General features: G+C 38.5%; 1 protein-coding gene across 1 annotated transcript in view; it reads left to right on the top strand.

Moving 5' to 3' along the window:
• Positions 1 to 405: 405 nt before the first annotated feature.
• Positions 406 to 18587, top strand: part of LOC309580450 (cadherin-6) — a gene marked incomplete at both ends in the record, with an annotated part of 44855 nt that continues 26673 nt past the window's right edge. The window contains one exon of the mRNA XM_082294435.1: positions 406 to 633. Coding sequence (XP_082150561.1) covers positions 406 to 633 — 228 coding nt within the window. The remainder of the gene's footprint in view (positions 634 to 18587) is intronic.

Raw genomic sequence — 18587 nt, 5'->3', positions numbered from 1 at the left:
ACATCCCAAAGTTCAGGCAGTAAAAAGAGAAATATCTGGCTTGCCTTTATTGATGAAGGGAAGTAAATGGAGTTAAAGGGGACACACACATACCCTAAATCCAAACATCATGACTCCTCCTGCCTACTCAGATCATTTGAAGGACCATTTGCGACATTTTGATTCAGAAACAGCCCAGGTTTTCAACAATCATTATTACTCGTCTGCTTTGTGGACTTGCTGCGGTGATGACACTTAAGTACCTTTGGAAATGCTAAAAAAGTCGTTATTTTTCTTTTCAGAGTTCCTTTGAGACTGCAAAGACTAAAGAAGGAGGACGGCATGAGATTGGATTCAGTGCAGTAAAGTAGGTTAGTTTGAGGACAAGACAAAAAATCATTATTTAGACCATCTTGTGTTGCCGTGATGAGAACTTACCATTGCTTCTGGCTGCTGTTTTGGGCTGGTCAGCCCCACCAAAGTTTCTTAACTCCGCTATCCAAGAGGACTAGTGGCTTTCCAGAAAAGGAAAAGGTTTTGGTGTTGTCTGGAAACAGCAGGCAAGACCTCCATCGTTCCAAAAGGAGCTGGATGTGGAATCAGTTCTTTTTATTGGAGGAATACACAGGAACTGACTACCAGTATGTTGGCAAGGTAAGTTTCTTTCATATGCATCTAAGTTTTGATTTTAGAAGCACTGGAAAGCCAGCAGTAGCAAGTAGGGAAGAACAATGCCTGCTACAACTTCTAGTTCGTGTTCCTGTTTGCCCAGCTTCTGCTGAGGAGTAATTCAGCGGAAAGGTTAGTACGTTTCAACTTCAAATTGTCATCAACAAGAAGTTCTTCATTTAACCAGGAAGTCCCATGGCAAATCATTGGCAATTCTGTTAAAGATTTTCCAGTTTATTTTGTGTCTGGAAATAATGCACAATGAAATTAATTATAGGCCAGATTTTTAGCTTCAAAGTGGAATATGTGTTTTCCCTCATGCTCATTAATTTTGCTACAGTCAAACTACATAAACCAGAAGAGGTTTAGGTATAAGTTAGGATTCACAGTACCTGAATTTTTGCTTAGGATGGTCTCTACCCAGCAAAAGGCAATTATTTCCATTTTTATTCCCCACTGCACACAACAGTGATGCAGCCATTTTCTGAGGAGGTTTCGTGGTGCCACTGAGGACTGCGTGACATGACTTTCACACCACCAGCCATGCTCCTACAAAGCCTGGTTGAAGCACACTCTGCATATATACTAAGAGGCACCAAGCAGCTGAAGACTTCTAATCTCAAAGCATGCTGACAGTTGGGAAAGGGTTCAAAAAAAGGTTTAAAAAAGAAAAGTCACAGCTTAACTCTGACAACAACATCCGCCTCCCTGAGCAGCAGACCCCCATGTAGGTAACAACCATTATGTGAGCTGTAGAGCTAATGCATCTCTGTTAAGAGCCTAAAGAGAGTCTATACTGCCCAAGGTGGCATAGTCTGTAGGAATATGTCTTGCAGAATACAGAAATTGTGCTATTGATGATGACATTCAAAGCAGAAACAATACAGCTTAGTTTTCCAAACTAAAATAGGGTTGTGTCTGATCCTAGTTTGATCTCTCAAGCCTTTTAGCAAAGGTTGCAGATCACAGTGGTTTGACATTTTATCTCCCTCTGCAAGCTTCCGAGCATTCCCATGAGAGATGGTGGCTGCTTTTCTTTCCTGCCAGTCAGCTGTCAGTCAAAGTTGGATGTGACACTCCTTTCCTGCTAAATGGCTGCAAGGCATGATTCAAATGAAGAGCTACTCAGAGCTGTTGTAATACTCATAGAACTCCAGCCAGGATAATCAGCATTCATGAAAGGAACCATTGAGCCCAATCTAGAGGAAAAGGCCAAACGCAGAGAGTCCTCAGAGAGGAGAATTAGAGAAGGAAGATAAGAGGGTAAGAAAAAAAAAAACAAAAAAGAGTAAGAGAAAAGAACTAGAAAGACAGAGGTGGAAGTAATGGAAGCTTTACAAAGAGGAATCAAGATGGGAAGGAGGGGGAAATGATATTAAATGGGAGTAGAGGATAAGAGCTGGGAGAAAGGTTCCCTAAAGAGAGCAAAAACAAAAACAGAAGATGAGACAGTGAAGGAAAAAAACCAACAGGTATGAAACATGGAGTCAAGGAAAAAAAAAAAAGGCAACAAATTGAAAGACAACAGTCCTCCACACACCCACACACTCTTGTGTTTCACAGTCTGCCGAGGGTGGCCAGGGTACTGGGGATCTTTTAGTTCAAAGATAGTTTGTGGTCCTGAGATGAGTCCTACAGTCTCTCATTTTCACTGGGAATTTTGACATTAAACCTGCTCAGCCCCACATTCTTTCCACTGCAGAATTAGAGTACAAGCTATTGACTTCAGAGGGACTGATGGGGAAGTGAATATTCCCGCAGGATAGGTTTGCTGAGAGACAGTTAAAAAATGGTCTAGTTGGACCAGAAAACCAAGACAGTTTCAACAGGAGTCGAGAGAGAGAAAAAAATGTACGTTATTTTAAAAAGTTGTTGTTCCGCCTATTTGTACTTTATTACACTTCCTGTTGTAAAGCACAGAAAGAACACATAATGTATAAATGTCATTGATTCTATGTTCCTAAGCCATTCACAAGTGGCCTTTCACACATCTTTCAAATGCCAGAACTGCTCACACTCTTGTAACTGAACAATTAGCCAAGAGGCATGGAAGACCAGCCTTTTATTATTAAAGTTGAAGATTGGTGTGAGGGGAAATGATAGAAACATCTAAATGTCTCCAAATTGAGGTAACCAGGCAATTTAACTGAGCAATTAAACTTGATTGATGTGGGCAAATGAGGATAATGATCATTTTTATGAAGCTTTTTTTTTTTTTCCTCAGAGGACTAAATGTTAACCTTAAATATGGACTTAAAAATGCTAGGAATATAAAAAAAGAAATGTGAACAACAAAATCTTTTAAAACAATAGCAATATATGTATATAAAGGGGAATTGTGCTTATTCCTTACTGTATAAACAGGCAGACATGAATCTTCTGGGGTTTTTTGTGTTTAGTGGTTAAAGCTAGTGGGCATTAACATCATAACTATTAAAAATAAAAAGATTCTATATAAGCTACCAAAAAAAAATCTTTTACTCATGCTAGTTTCACTTTTTTCTTTTCATTTTTTTAGCATCTGTTTAATCCAAATATCTACATCAAAATATGAGATTTAAGAAGTCCATTGTGAAAGATTCTAAAAAACAGTGCTATTTCTATGAGCTACCCAAATTACAGTTGTAAAATTCTGTAACTGTTTATAGTACAAAAAACATATTTGCATCATAGTAGTTTTAGAGAGTAGGGGAAAAACAGTGAAAGGGAATGCATTCAGGTTTGAGATAATAAAAAAGAAAGACAATCTCTCTGAAAACAGAGCTCAAGGCAGTACTGAAGACAATGCTGCAGCATCACCTGAGTCACAGACCAGAGCACTGTCGTTCTCCATACCCTGTATGCTCTTTATTCATTGAACCCAGAGCTTTCCATCCTTTAAGAGTTAGTTGTCCAAGCACATATGAAACTTTTTTTTGGTAGCCATGGGTACTGTCAGCTATTAAAAAGTGCTCCCCAGTTTTGTATGCTGCACACTTCATTGTCAGCCCAAACATGCAACTGTGTCTCACTGGACAAGGATGTGCAGCTGCCAGGGAGACACTCACAGTGTTACAAATACAAGTTCGTGTTTGCTGACACCAGATTGATCGCTTTGTTATCCATCCTTGTATTCCTCAATTTCATTCCTGTATATTTGTGAAATAAAATCTTTTTTAAAAGAGTTGGAATTCACACCTCCAGTCACTAGTCTCAAACCCAATAATAAGGAACTTGAAGAAAAGTTCTAGACTGGAATTATTCATTGCACTGCTGAATAACTTGTGAACTATAGCTATGCATTGAAGTGTGACTGATGGGCATAGTGACATTTTAACCTGAAGATATCTTTTCTTCTGGTTCAGAAATTATAGCACTTGGCAGGGACTCAATCCAAAAATAAAATACAGGAATTACATGAGCATCAAAGTAGAGAAGTGTCTAGCACTACTGCCTAGCCAAAATTTGCAACATCTGGGTTAGATTTTAAATGAGATCTAGTTGTACCAGTGACTACTTAGTGCAATTTTAAAGGGCTGAGGTGAATACATCTTTAAATCACAGGTAAACAATGAAGTAGTAGTGCAGCTGCATATAAAACTATAAACTGTGTTTTCTAGATATTTTCAGATATTCAAGGAGTAAAAAAAAAATGAAAAATTCTGCCCTGTTCCAAGATTATATTCACAGCTATAGTTACTATTTGTATACACTTGACAGCTTTGACATGGCTGTCCCACTGGCTATGTAAAATCCATGTACTGGCATCCATCACTGAGTTTAGAGCACAACCTAGAATCATTGTTACATAAAGGCATAGGATTCCATTTTCTTTAGGACTAAAGAAAGATCTGAACAAGTCTTAAATCTTACTCCTTAACCCAGGAACAGCTTCTGGCAGTCTGCAATGGAGAGGACCAAGTTGCTTTCCTGGTAACGACAGGCACAACTGTGGAATGGTTTGTAACACTCTGTCTGTCTGGCACTAAAAGGAAACTTCCAGACATACTTTTCATTTTTGCTGCGTCTTATTGATGTTCATATAGTTCAAGCAGTATGCTCGCCTGGGAGCTATCTGATGTTACTACCTGTACAACCCATCATAAACAATCAGCCTCTGCTGACAATTCCATTTTTCAAGGAAGATAAAGTCAAACTCCTGCTGGTATGTGGCTTGGCAAAGCAAAAAGGATACTGTGTTACTGTAGGCAAAACCAGAATATTTTTGTTTGGTGTTGAAAGAACCACTTGGAAAGATAAATTTCCCTCTGTCAAGGAATGGTTTTAAGGTACTGTTGACCATGCTTTGAGGAGGGGATGAACTAAATGTTAACACAATATAGTTTCAGCAATGTTTTCTTTCTTTTGTCTGATTTTACTTCTGGCTACAACTATTCTGAAGGCAAGCACAGCAGTGTATTTCAGCAGAAGCAAATAAAACAAAAGGCAGAATCCCTCCAAGTCACTGCAAGTAGGGGGACTAAGCAATGTACTGAGGCAAAATTATCTGGCTGTGAGCACACACGAGGGGCTATTTAAACAAAGAAAATTACTGTCATGTAATACAGTCCATGCCTTTTCAGCATTTTAGGAGGTAATGAGGAACATTACTCCAATGGTTAAAAGGTATCGTATCTTAATTGTATGGCATGATAACTAGCAAGAGAAATCTTCCCTTTCAGCTTTTAGTGCACTGGTGTTCTGCACTTACCTTTAAAATTTTTCTTTCCCAAAAAAAACAAAATGACTCCCCCATCTGCACTTTTAACATCCTTTATGCAGCTTTACTGGCAGACACTTGCTCAGTGTTTGTTTTCCTTGCCTTGTAACTTGCACTATGATATATGCCTAATGCCTTCAGGTTCTTGTTCCAAGTACAGTGACTATTTGGCATTTTTGCAAAGCCTAAAGTTAAAAGTTACCCTTGTATGTTCTGTTTATTCAGAGAGTATCTCAAAGCAATTTTCCATTCATTTTTGATGATCAGAATAGCCTCTCTCAGGGTCTAGATTTTTGCATTCTGCATCCAGAAGAACTGTAAGCATTAAGACCAGCCTTTTACATGTGACAAAACTTATGTACAGGGAGGTTAAGTGTCCTTCTGCACAGCTAAAGTCAGAAATTTCAAAACAGAGATTGAAAACAAAAAAAAAATCAAGAGTTCCTAGCCCCTTCCCCGCCTCCCCAATTTATATAATTAGGTCACCTGCCTCACACGTCAATAGACTGAGTACTTGTCATTCTCTTAAAAAGTAGAACAAATGCTGTGGCACATCTGCGCTTCCATTATTCCTCATCCATCAGTCATATTTTATGTTCCACCACTTGACTTCCCCAAGTGCCCTTCATTTCTATATTGAATTGCACACACATACACCCACTTATCTTATATTCCTCTTCGAAAGATTTACTGGTGCTGATAGAAGTTCTCTGTACTGCCGGTCTCTGCGGAATAGAGATAACTCGTAATGAGGGACAGTTGAGAGGTTAGAGGCCCAGGGTGACAATCCAGAAACAGCTTGCAGGTTTCAAACCATCATATGGGGGCTAAGAAAGGAGATAATGAACAATGGGTGGGATGGGCAAGGATGTTATTCAGAAAATGAAAAGGCAGGAAATATAGCATGGTTAATGTTTACGATCATCATAATTGTGAATCTACTTGGCATCATCCTTGCATCCAAATATATTACACAACATAAGAGCCTTGCAACCATCTGTTTCAAACAAACCCCATTTCCTACATGATGGCACATGATGGTACTTACAGTGTAACGATACATAACCTCCTCCCCTACTTCCCATTCCACCTACAAAGCAAGCAAATCCTGGGACCCTCAAGGCAATAGTTCTGTTAATTCTTATTTTTCACTTTTGTGTCCCAAACAAAACGATTTTATTTTTCTCATGCTAATTACCCACTCACACTAGTGCTTACATTTTGGATCACATCTTTCCACAGATTATCCTGTTCTACTCTTGTTAGCAGTCTGCACATAGTCCTGAATTGTGTGTCCCTAGACTTCTAGCTATAGAAAAACAGCTGAACATATTAATCTTCCTCTCTAGAGAGAGACTACATGTGAAGTTCATGCTTTATTATGGAGTATTTAGATCGCTGTTCTCTGGAGCTGCAATTATTATTTTCTTATTTGTTTGTGTAACACAGTAGCATTCTCACTATGAAGCTCCAACATCATGAATGTAAATTTTGAAGGCTAGCAATAGCTAAAAAATAAAATGCCTCTTTCAGGCTTAAGACAGCCGTTGTTACTTCACCATTTGTTGTTCACAGTTGGCTTACCAAATATAGTAAACCATAAAGCTTAGAGAAATCTCTTTATTAAATTCAACATATTGTCTGTTCCTCCCTTTTCTTTTGCTGCCATTTCCCTCACTGGTGAGCATCGGTTCACAGTGGGGCAGCAGTGGGTTGAGAGCTGTGGCCAGTCAGTGTAACATTTCAAAACACAAACTGAAAATGTGTTGTGATGTGAATGCCTACTGTCGATCCATATGCGCTAATGCAGACTGTGGCTTGCTTTCACCATTAATGGGGTGAAAGAAACCTCAACATGCACTTGCAAGTACTTCAGGATGCAGTGAAGCTTGTAGTTATCATGAAAGTCTGAGGTGGCAGATGAAGGAAAGAATTGCCCTCTAGAAGGAAAAGAGAAGGAAAAAATATCAGTCCTTTCTCTCTTGTCTTCTAATTTCATAAAAAAACCCCACCCCAAAAAAGAAATACAAAGGTTGTAAAGAAATAAAATACTGAGTGAGCTGCTAGATGTAAAAAACTTACATTAATGGAGAAGGGGGAAACATTAGCAAATGTTTATGTTAGAACTATAATTCCGACTATTTTCTTTACAGAGTTGTTTATTTTGGAGTCGTATCATTTGATAAAGACTGCAGTCCCTCTATCCCCAGCTTTCTTATGCTATGTGGTACAGGGCAGGGCTCCTGGAGAGCTCAGCTGAAGTGGCCTCTCTGTATAGGAATATTGTCCCTCTGGCATTATTTCATACTTTGTCTCTTTGTGAAACATCAAGTGGTGTTTCACATTCGATGTCTGCTGGAACAAAGAAGGTTTTAATGTGTTGCTCAGGCTCACATAATGATCATTCAGTCATCTTCAGCATATTTGTCATCTCTGCTCATTCTATATCTTCATGTTGGAAGGCGACATCAAGTTCAGTCAAGTCATTTGCATACCTTTTGTGTTTGGCATCATGTTATCATTAATGAAAGGTCAAGTTCCCCCCAAAAGACAGAACCAAACAACACAGCTGTACTTTTGGCTCTATGACATACTTCCTTGTACCTAGCAGCCCTTGCAGTCAAGCTGATCGGGGCACTGGCAGAGGATTTAAAGGGCATGCAAACTGAGGTGTCAGAGCACCCGTTCGTAGTTCCTTTCCACTTCATGTAGTTTTACACATTTCAGGTCAGTTGCTTAAAGCACAGTTAATGCTTCTTACAATTGCTAAAATTACTGACTATGGGAATAGCATAATTCCCACATTTTGGGAATAACGACTGCCAGGGGGTTGCCGGCAAAGAGTTAATGCCTGTGGAAGAAAACTCTTGCATGTATATTCGTGGTAATTGTAGACTCATGTGAGCTTGAGCCTCATGCTACTTCCAGGCAGATCCTGTCAGGATCTACACTATTCACCTTATAAATATCTGTTATTTTATGTATGGAAATATTTTCTGAACAATTTCCTTTAGAATTTTTGGGCTGATAGTATCACAGCAATTACATGTGCTTCAGAGAGAATTCTTTTCTTTCATGAATAATAGATATTATATAATTGGGAGACCATAGACACAAGTATTCTCATCAAAAGAATTCCAGGTTCTCCAGTCAAAATTAATACACATTCCTAGATAGGCTATGCTGGATCTTGAACCTGAATTGGTGTGACTTCCCCTATTTTCAGAATTTAAGTACTTTCCCCAAAGACTGTGGCTTTTCAGACATTATAGAAAGAAACATTTTATTACTGTCACCATCCTTAGATGCATCTGATTTTTTCTTACAGAACTGTTTCAAATTTACTTAAAAGGCTTCTGATTTATTAGTTTTTGTCTACTGTGGATAGTGCTTCACTCTACCAGAATTTTCTGTCTGACTCAAGGCTCTTTGGGGCCTCTGGGCAAAGTGCTGTTCCATATCCCTGAGCAGTTCTCCTTTATTCATGACGAATGGGTCCAGCATAATACACCCACTGGTCAACTCATCAATCACCTGGGTGAAGAAGTTGTCTCAGGACATTCTGCAGAAACCTGGGCTGCTTGCACACAGACATATTGCCCTTCCAGCAAACATAAGAATGATTAAAGTCCCCCAAGAGTACTATGACCTGCAATCACAGGGTTTCCTCCCTAAAGAAGGCTGCATCTGCTTCATCTCTTTAAGCAGACAGTCTGTGGCAGATACCTAATGTGATGTCTTGTGTTGGTTTGTCCTCTTATCCTCAAGATCTCAACTGATTTGTCACCTGTTCCAAAGCAAAGCTCCACCTACATGTGCTGATTATTTGCTAATCCACCTCCTTGCCTTCCTGACCTGGCTTTTGTAAGGGTCTACATCATTCTGCTGCAACATTCAGGTCATGTGAGCTGTCCATTTACAGCTTCACTAATTGCACTTTGAGAAGTACTAATTTGGAAGAAGTATCTTCTCAATGCCAGACTTGGCTGAAGTTTCCCATAAACATTTTTCTAGTTGAAGAGTCTTCCTCAAGAGGGTCCAGTTGAGAGATAAATGTATGACCTTTTATATTGCATCTACTGTCTCACATATCCTTGATTATCTGGTTATATAACACAAACTTCTGTTTAGAAACAAAGTTGGGGAACATGAGAGGATGTAAATATTTTTGCTTTTCCCAGTTTCTGATGTATAGAACTAAATGACAGGGGCATGAAGACAGATTAAAGACTCAATTAAACCTGTGGATATGAATTAGTTTCCTTTTTGTTAAGTCTTCATTTAAATCTGAATGTGGGTTCTCATTTGTTTTAGCGTTTGTCTTTATCCTCCCTTCTTCATCCCCCTTCTTCCTCCCTGACACACACACTTTTATATAGCATATAAAATTCATACACACATTTCAGGGTTTGATTGTCAGCATCAAGCACTCAGAATATCAAAGGGTCACCTTTGTCAGTAAGCAAAGGATGAGCATTTGCTTTCAAGTGCATCCATCAGGGAGTAGTCAGAAGCTGTTACTTGCCAAAGAAGCCTGATGTTTTATTCAACTATATCCCAGTAAAAACATTTCTGGATATAAGGCCAAGGTTTTGTTTTGTTTTGTTTTGTAGTTCATCTTTCAGATAGATTCCTCCTACCCCCACAGGAGAATAGAGGTTTTCTTGGAATTAGAAATGTATGTGCTCATATACCTTGATTAAGATGCTGTATTTGCTTACAGTTTAATTATGAAGCATTTTTAAAAGTTCATGATTCCAAAGAAAACATCTTGTCAGTGATTAAATAGATAATTCTGACCAGTGATAAAGAGTAATCAGCTGTCCCTGGGTGACTTCCCAGAGAAATCAAAGATAAATGAAGCTGGACATATAATACAGACTGATTTCACTAAACCTACACATCACATAATTTAAAGAATAAGGCAAATATACTAAAATTATTATTGCTGTGCATGTTTGCTGAATGTACTCTTTTCAAAAAAAAATTTTTCTTCTAGTCTCAGGAGAATACCTGCTGCCATTTTCTACTATATTATTCCCTTTTTAAATTGACTAATGCAGTACAGGACAGAGGTCCCATTATAGTCAGTGGAAGGATATTAGGATATTGGAATTCATTTCCTCTGACTTGGAAAAAAGCTGTGAAGAAAGTTGGTGCTCTTGAATTGTAGGCAATTCAATTGTAGGTTCTAATTGAAAAATGGGGTTCAGGCATGCATCCCTTCATGAACTCCGTGTATTCCCATTGAATGTCATTACAAGTCAGGAACTTAATTTTCTTTAACCTCACATATGAAAGCACACATACTACTTTCCAGGGAATTTTTAAGATACCTCAAAATGCTACTTTAGCTAATATAGCCAGCCTTGGAATGCAGAAACTCCCCTGCCTACCCGTCCAAACCTTTGGTGACAGTAACCTTCATCTGGGGCATAATAACAAAAACCTGAGAACAATTAGATTTTCTACCACTGGATTAAGGATAGGCCATCCCCCGACAATCTAAATACAGCAAGCTGTGGCAAAGCCACAGTATTGCTAATCTTGACGCCAGTTAAATGATGCTCAGTCTTTCCATGAGCTAACACAGAACAAATTACACCCAAGGTTCTCAAATCATGTTGTAATCATTGCATACAGAACTGGACATTGTTAACATTTTACTGCAGGGAGAATGTAGAAGCATCAAATAGTGATCTGTCTAAGATTAGGCAGAAGGACTGTGACAAAAACAGTATTAAAACCTGACAGTGTGTTTGTGTCTTTCCCTTACATATCTTGTGTTTTTGTCGAAGAAATACTCTTAAAGGTACCTTGTTGTGTGAACCTTGTTTGTATTTTTTTTATATATACCAAGAAAATCATCAGTGATGTCTCAGACTAAGTTTCCCATTTAGTCTTTAAGGCTCACTGTTGAAGCCAATGACTGACTGCTCAGTTAGGGTGGAAGATTGGCAGTGGTGGCAGTATCTGTCTCCTAATACGCCTCGTGTAGCTCTTTCAAGCATTCAGAGGCTTGAATTTTCATTCCTGATCACTGAATTGTATACACTAGATAAAATAGTTTTTAAATCTATTCTAAACTTCTGCTCAGCTATTCAAGAGAGGTCTCCTAGTACTTGAGCTAGGTTGTGACAAGTCTAGAGTTGGCTAAGTCATTTCTACTTTTTAGTAAGTGAATGCTAATGTGTAAACTGAAGCAATTCCTCATGTCTATCAGGTCCTTTTGCTACTCCACAGTTGGAAAACACTAGCAAAAATAAATAATGCTTGCTTTGACAAAGAAATCCAGATGATTAAATAGATGGACCAAAAAGCATAAAACGGATTTTAAACTGCCTTGGCCTTCCTTGAGAGAAGAACAAGATCTCCACGCTTTTGTGAGGGTAATTGCAGAAGTCTGTATGATTATCTATTGTTACCAACACTACTGTTTAGCTGAAGAGAGCTCTTTGATCTTTCAAAGGCATACTGAAGCCCAACTGGTCTAAGTAAAACTGGGAAAATTCATATATACAACCCATGGATTTTTTTTTTTTTTTTTTAAGTGAGAGGTCAGTTATTACTCAGAGTCAGAATTGTTTTGAATTCCTTAGAGTCTGAAAGGAAGACTGCTTCTTTCTTAGTATTATACAGTAGTTCAAAGAATAGCAAGAAGTTTGATAAAAGGACATGAAACTCAAGGGCCCATATGTATAGGGATCAGACTTGACACCACGGTCTCTTGTTCCTTACAAATTAAAGACCTATTTGTCTTTGTAAAGGCAAACTTTGTAAATTCCTGCTATAATTTGGCTTAGAGATAAGAGGAAGAGGAACAAATAAAACTGCATTACCACAGAAATGCTAAGTAGCACTCAGCTCAGGAGAACATGGAGGTACCTTTACATGGTTTGTAGCTTTGCCAGATGCTCATTAAGATCTGATAATCAGTTGCCCCTAGAGAGAAGGGCCATCAGAATGAGGTACCTTGCTAGTTTGATGTACTGCAGCACAGGACAAAAGCTCTTGTGCCATTATCCCTGTTTAATCACAATGAAGAGCAGAAGCAGCTGGGGAGCCCTAGAGGAAGAAGACTTGAGAGGCCCCAGGCAATGTGGAACGGATTGACATATTCCAACTGATTTTTTGCAAAGCTGATTAGCTGTGGCTGCATGTTTCCACTTCAGGTTAGAAAACCCATTTGTGATTTTGAAGGGTAGGTAATAAAGGTGTGAGTCACCAGAGTATGGATGTTTATTCTTAGCTCCATGCATTTAAAAGAGAACAACAGGTTCCCAACCACACTTTGGGCAGCCTGTTCCTTAAACCAAGGATTCCAACATCAGCCAAACTGTAGTCCCTGTCTATCTCAGGCCATGTGGGCTCACATATGGCCCTCAAAGAAAGAGACTTCCAGCCTGCCTGAAGGGTGTGAGCCTGAGGTTCCAAAGTGAGAGAACACATTACATCTTGTCTCTGGTCCAGTGACGAATTCTTATTCCTTTGCCCTTTATATCTCTTACCCTTTTTATTTTTTTTACTCCAACAGCCTATATTCTTATGGTAGTGACTTTTTTGTGTTCTATTTGTTTTGAAATCAAATGCCTCTGTCTTTTATACTTAGTTTGCCTTTCGAGTACCTGGTTGCTTCTGAATCTTGAAATATGCTTAGTGGTTTTTGTTCTGTTCATTTTCTGAATGTGTTCATCTCCACAAAACCAATTTTTGCCTCACTTAGTGTCATTCATTTATAGGGAACAGAGTGGCACTGCTGCTTTTGAGAATGAATGTGAAAGTTCACTGACATTTTGATACTCTCAAGAAACAGAAAGACAACATCGCCGTGATATTTTTTTTAATTTCTCCTGTAATTCTTAATATCAGGACAATATGTTTTGCAGATGATACTGCTGTTACTGAACACTTACAGCTTTTTTCGCTGTTTGTAGTGGGTGCAATTTTAGCTTTTTTTTTGTTCTTCCATCTCATGGCTGCTTTCTTTTTTCTTTTTTTTTTTTTTTTTTTAAAGCCAATACTTCGGTTAAAGGGTACCCATAAAGAATATTGTTGTTTTACCCTTTGCATGTTATGCACTGAGGTGGTTATCTTAATAAAGCATTTAACTTAAGTTTTAATAGTTCAAGTATGGAATTCCGATATCCTGTACTGTTTTTTATTAGTAATATTTCAATATTTACTGAGTTTTTCTGCTTATCTGCCTGTTTGCATGGAACCAGGGCTGATACGCATTTTGTAAACAAGGTGTCTTGCAGATATGTTCTTTCTATAAAATCACAGCCTGCTATGTGTTATTATATTAATAGGATTCCACAGCAGAGTGAGCCAGGTTTTGAGGTATTCTTGGTTTTGCTATACTAACTCTTATGGATCAAAAAAGTAAGCACAATCAAATAGACATAGTATATATTTCAGTAACTCCAAAGAAACCAACACCCTAAAATGCAGGAACCTCCTATAATCTCAGTAATTCTTCAGTGCTATATTGCATTAATTTTTATAAATTTAATATTTTCAATCAGGAGTTGGACTACTCGATGATCCTGATAAATCTGTTCCAACTCAACATATTCAGTAATTCTATGATTCTTGATTTCAGTCTTATCCTTTATTATGAGATTATATAATATTTTTCTCGTAATATTTACTCAAATTATGAGAGTAGTAAAAGAGAGCTATTTAAAATGGAAGGAATAGAAACAGGAAAAAAAGGCAATATTCATGAAATAGGAGTTATTAAGAAAAAAATCTAATAGACAATGCATGGTCATAAAATGGAAAGAGAAGGAGCAGGAGAAAGAGAAAAATCCTGAGTGTTTTAGTCAGGAAGAACTAGTTTGATACAGCAATGAAAATAGCAAATCTTTGTACAATCTAATGCAGATTGTTCCAAGATCTATGTGTGTTTGTACAGAAGGAAGGCCAATTGAAATGCAGCATTTACAGAAAACCAGCTAGGAGCATCAGCCCTTCATATCTGGCCTTTTCTTCACTGGCTCTTTTTGGAATCCACTTGACTTGAAAACAAGATACTGATGTTTCCAGGTTTCCAGCTGAGGACTCAGAAGTGCCTATTTTGCAAGCAAAGGCTGTATATAGGCTGGGAGTCTAGCAAAAAAAAAGAGAGCATATGGAATTGTTATCTATAAATGCAGGATGAGGAAGAATATATGTATGTGGGAGGAAGCTCTTAAAACAGAAAAAAAATGCTGGCACAAAAACAGCACATCTAGTTCGGCAAACAAGATCTTTTCTGACCTCCAGTGCAGCACTTTCTTCAAACTGGAACTGTGTACCTGTTGCACCTCTTTCTTTGCTAGGCATGGTGAGAGCCAAGCAAGATAAAACTACATTAAAAACCTCAAGCACTCAGGAATCAGTCACACTGAACCATATTCAGGTTTACTGTATTAACTATAGTACAGGAACTGTACTTACCATACTAAACTAATCACTTACTGTAGTTAGCCAATTCAATTATTCTGTAAACTGTGACATCTGTAAGGTCAAGAAAGTAATTAAAAATGAAGACTGCTGATTGTTTAGGATAGCAGATCTCAGGTTAGTGAGGAGATACAGAAGAGTGATAATCTACTTTAGGTACCTATGGTAACAGTTTAAATACAGCCCCTGTGTAAAAGCATTACTCCTGACAGCTGTACATCAGGAACCATGGTGCCGTGATCAGATAGCACTGGGTCTGTTCGCATTTCTTTTTAATCTTGTCAAATATTTTTAATTGGTTTATTTTCTTTGAAAGTGGCAGTGTGAATCTTTCTTCAAAGTCTGTTTCTTGATTTTTGAGGCTACAGAGCATAAATCTTACTAAAATCTTCAAATTGCTTTATATAAGAGTGGAAAGGAATCATCTCTTCTAGTTTCTGTAAGCACCAAGATTTGGAATCACTGTAGCATCTTTCTCATTGTCTTCCAAATTACTTTTAAGCATCTAGCTATCTAATCATCAGCTTCAGCAGTCTAGCCTCTATCTCTGTCCACTGGCCTCCTCTAAATAGTTCTAAAGCCATTAACTTATTTCAGTTAATTTTATAGAGGAATAAATGTGTCAAAATCATTAATCTCATGTACAGTTTGAAGAACAGTAGCTACATCAGGCAAATAAACCTACTTTTTGCCTTGACTGTCTGGTCAGCTGGCTGTTCCATAGATACACACATAAACCACCACCAACTATGGTCCATGATGGTTCTTCTCCAGGAAGCATGTAGGGAACATGAATAGTACCATTTTGCAGTTTCTAGAGGAGAGGATTTAAGGACAAGGGCCAGAGCAGGAAGTAGCCAGCACCATGCAGTGAGGTGAGTGATATGAGGGAGACAGGAGGCTTTGGCTTAGGGCTAAATTGGATAGGGAGGTTATGTGGTGTAGGGAAGGATCCAGAGCTTAGCTTAAAGGAGACCAAAAAAACCATGGCTCACACATCCACAGGAAATCTGTCATTTCTGATGATGCTGGATCTCTTCATGGACCTTCTGAAATATCTTTTGGAAGAAAGGATCTTTTATGTCTTGAAATAAATTATTTGTGTAGGTGTTTGCCCATGATATATTTTGTGTATATGGAGGTATATGGAATCCATATTTAGTGGTTGGGGGGGGGGAGGGGGGGTTGTGCACTGGAAAGAAGTCTATACCTAAACTTCAGCAAAATACATATAAATATTACCTAATGCACAAAGCCAGTGACATTTTCCTCTTAACACAGAGTCACCAAGTAGAGCAAAAAAGTTTGGTGCTGATTATTTGAGGATACTAAAGGAGTTGGTTATTATAGTAATTAAGGGGTTTTGTTGATGCTATAGGGGTAAAGAGCACCAGGAGAGCCAAGGAAGAGTGTAAGGTTGTTAATACTCTTACTATTACAGTATTAGCAGTCTCTTTTTGCATGCTTTGTTTTTTCTGAATGCATCGGTATTGTGCTGTGTAACCTCACACAATACATGTAGTTGAATTTGTTCATTACTAGACAGTATTTTGGTGTTTGGATATATTAAATTTGGAGCAAAATCATGTGCTATGAATACTCCCAAGAGTAAAAACATGATTCTCTATGTTAGCCACCTACCAACTGCTTGCTTACTATTTTAATAGTTGATCTCCATTAATGTGTTAGGAAACAAAAATGTGACCGCACCAACCCCAGAATATCAAGTCCCTCGTAAAAATAGAAACAAATAATAAGATGCAACAGGCAGTTTATTTGTGGATAATTGTGGGTTGATGGTTCAGTGTGTACATCCCAAGGTCAGTTGACTTTGATCTTTGCAGAGATTCAGTAACTGCTCTGAAATTCAGTGACAAGCATGTTATATTCACAAAAGGAAAGGGAACTTGGTCTGTAGGGTGAATAGAAAACCATTTTACCCACTGAATTGCCAGGTATCGCAACCAGCAATATGACATTAGTGGGAGCTAAACTGCAATTTACAGCTGTCTTTCATAACCTAAAGCCACTTCATGAATGAGATTAACTATGCTGTTTAAATCAGCGTTGCAGAATGAGGTAGAGGAGGGGTGTTATTTAACTCTGGAGAATAGCCATGGCCTGCAATTTCAATTTTTTGGAATTTAATTACCACAGCAGTAAAAGTACATTTTCAGTAGAACCTTGTTACAAATATCTGTACTAGGAAGCCGCTTCTCTCTGGTGTATTCCATTTAAACACACAAGAAAGTTAGTGGTTAGTCTTAACCTATTAAAACATATGGGGTCTCACTTCAATTATTCAGTTTTGGTCCTGATGTTTCATAAAGTTTCATATCAAGGTGAATTTAGCATGTTGAGAAAAGGGCCCAAAATTCAGGGCCCAGCCCTGACTGTCCCTGTCCCTCTGCCCAGAGCCCAGGACCCCAAGTCAGTCCCATGGCCCTGCCCCAGAAACACCACAGCAGGACCAGTCTCCAGCTCCCCACAGCCTTGCCCAGGCATCACAGGAGGTGCCCAGTACCCAGCACTGGGGCTGTCCTGGTCACCTGTGGCTGCCCTGCTCCTGTCTGGGGTGGTGGGACAGGCCATGGCTGCCAGGCCTTGCCATCGCCCACCTGGGGAGATGCTATTCCCTGCACCACAGCAGTTTATAGTCCTGTTGCAATAGCACTTGGAAGATGCCCTTAAATTCTTCCCACGTGCTTTGCTGAAGGAATTCCTGAGTGTGTAGAATGGGTCCAACTTAATTTTTTTAATTCTGGTAAAGTTTTCCTGGAGTATTACTTTAAAATGAAGCAATGCTACCTGTTGGAGATGAACATAAATGCTGTCCATATATTCAGTCCAGAAAAAAATAAAAAAATTAAAATATTCATGTAAAAATACTTTGAGCAGATATTTCACATCCCTTTTCCTTGATGTCATGCTGAAGACAGTCCATCTGCCCTTGGATATTCTGGAAGGGTCTGCCAGAGATACTGTGGAGAACAAGGCTACTCTGGATTGTGGCTAATTTTGAGAAAAAAAAACCCAAACCACATAACGACCAGGTCTTATTTTAAAGTTAGTATGTATATGACAACAAGCAGAATGTCTGATACAAGGAGCTATTGCTGTAGTCCTGAGGGCTCTTAAAACACCTCTTCCTTCAGGAGGAATGAAACCTTCCCTATGTCCAGGCATATGTATTTGAATGGTTTGGGCCAGGACATTTGGGAGGAACAGGAGAAAGATAGAGGCTGGAGAGTTTTCTCTGACTGTAAGTCATTAAAAGCAAACCAGATGGTTCACTTTACAGTGGTATTAAAGCAAAATGAGTAAAAGTGTGCCTAGGGCATAGTAAAATCTTTAATTTGTCATTTATCCTCAGCCTTACCCAGTGATTGATGGACAGTGTCTCAAGATTGTCCAGATTAGATTCTGAATGAATCAATTTATTATAATATTAATACAGTGCAATTGCTGATGCATTTACTTTTTATTGCATAGACTTAGCTCTTCACCATTTTGCTTACCTTTTGGGTATTGCTCAGTTCAGCCACCAGCTGAAATGAACACCCTTCAGTAACACTTAGTTCCCATGGGAGTAAAAATTTTGTCTTAAAGTGGAATCTTTAAAATATTGACTGAAGTAACTTTGTCTTGAGGAATGATAATATGATACAGCCCAGATTATGTGAGTGCTGTCTCCCAAACATTTTATTCTATCCTGTGACTATCTGCCATGGCCCTTTTATTTGACTAACTTTATGCAGAGGATAATGGACACTCTTTTGCAATATGGGTGAGT

The sequence above is a fragment of the Coloeus monedula genome, assembly GCF_965178545.1.
Source record: "Coloeus monedula genome assembly, chromosome: 1".
In the NCBI taxonomy this organism is placed as follows: domain Eukaryota; kingdom Metazoa; phylum Chordata; class Aves; order Passeriformes; family Corvidae; genus Coloeus; species Coloeus monedula.
The sequence above is the reverse complement of the archived record's forward strand: the minus strand, read 5'-3'. Positions and strand labels throughout refer to the sequence as shown.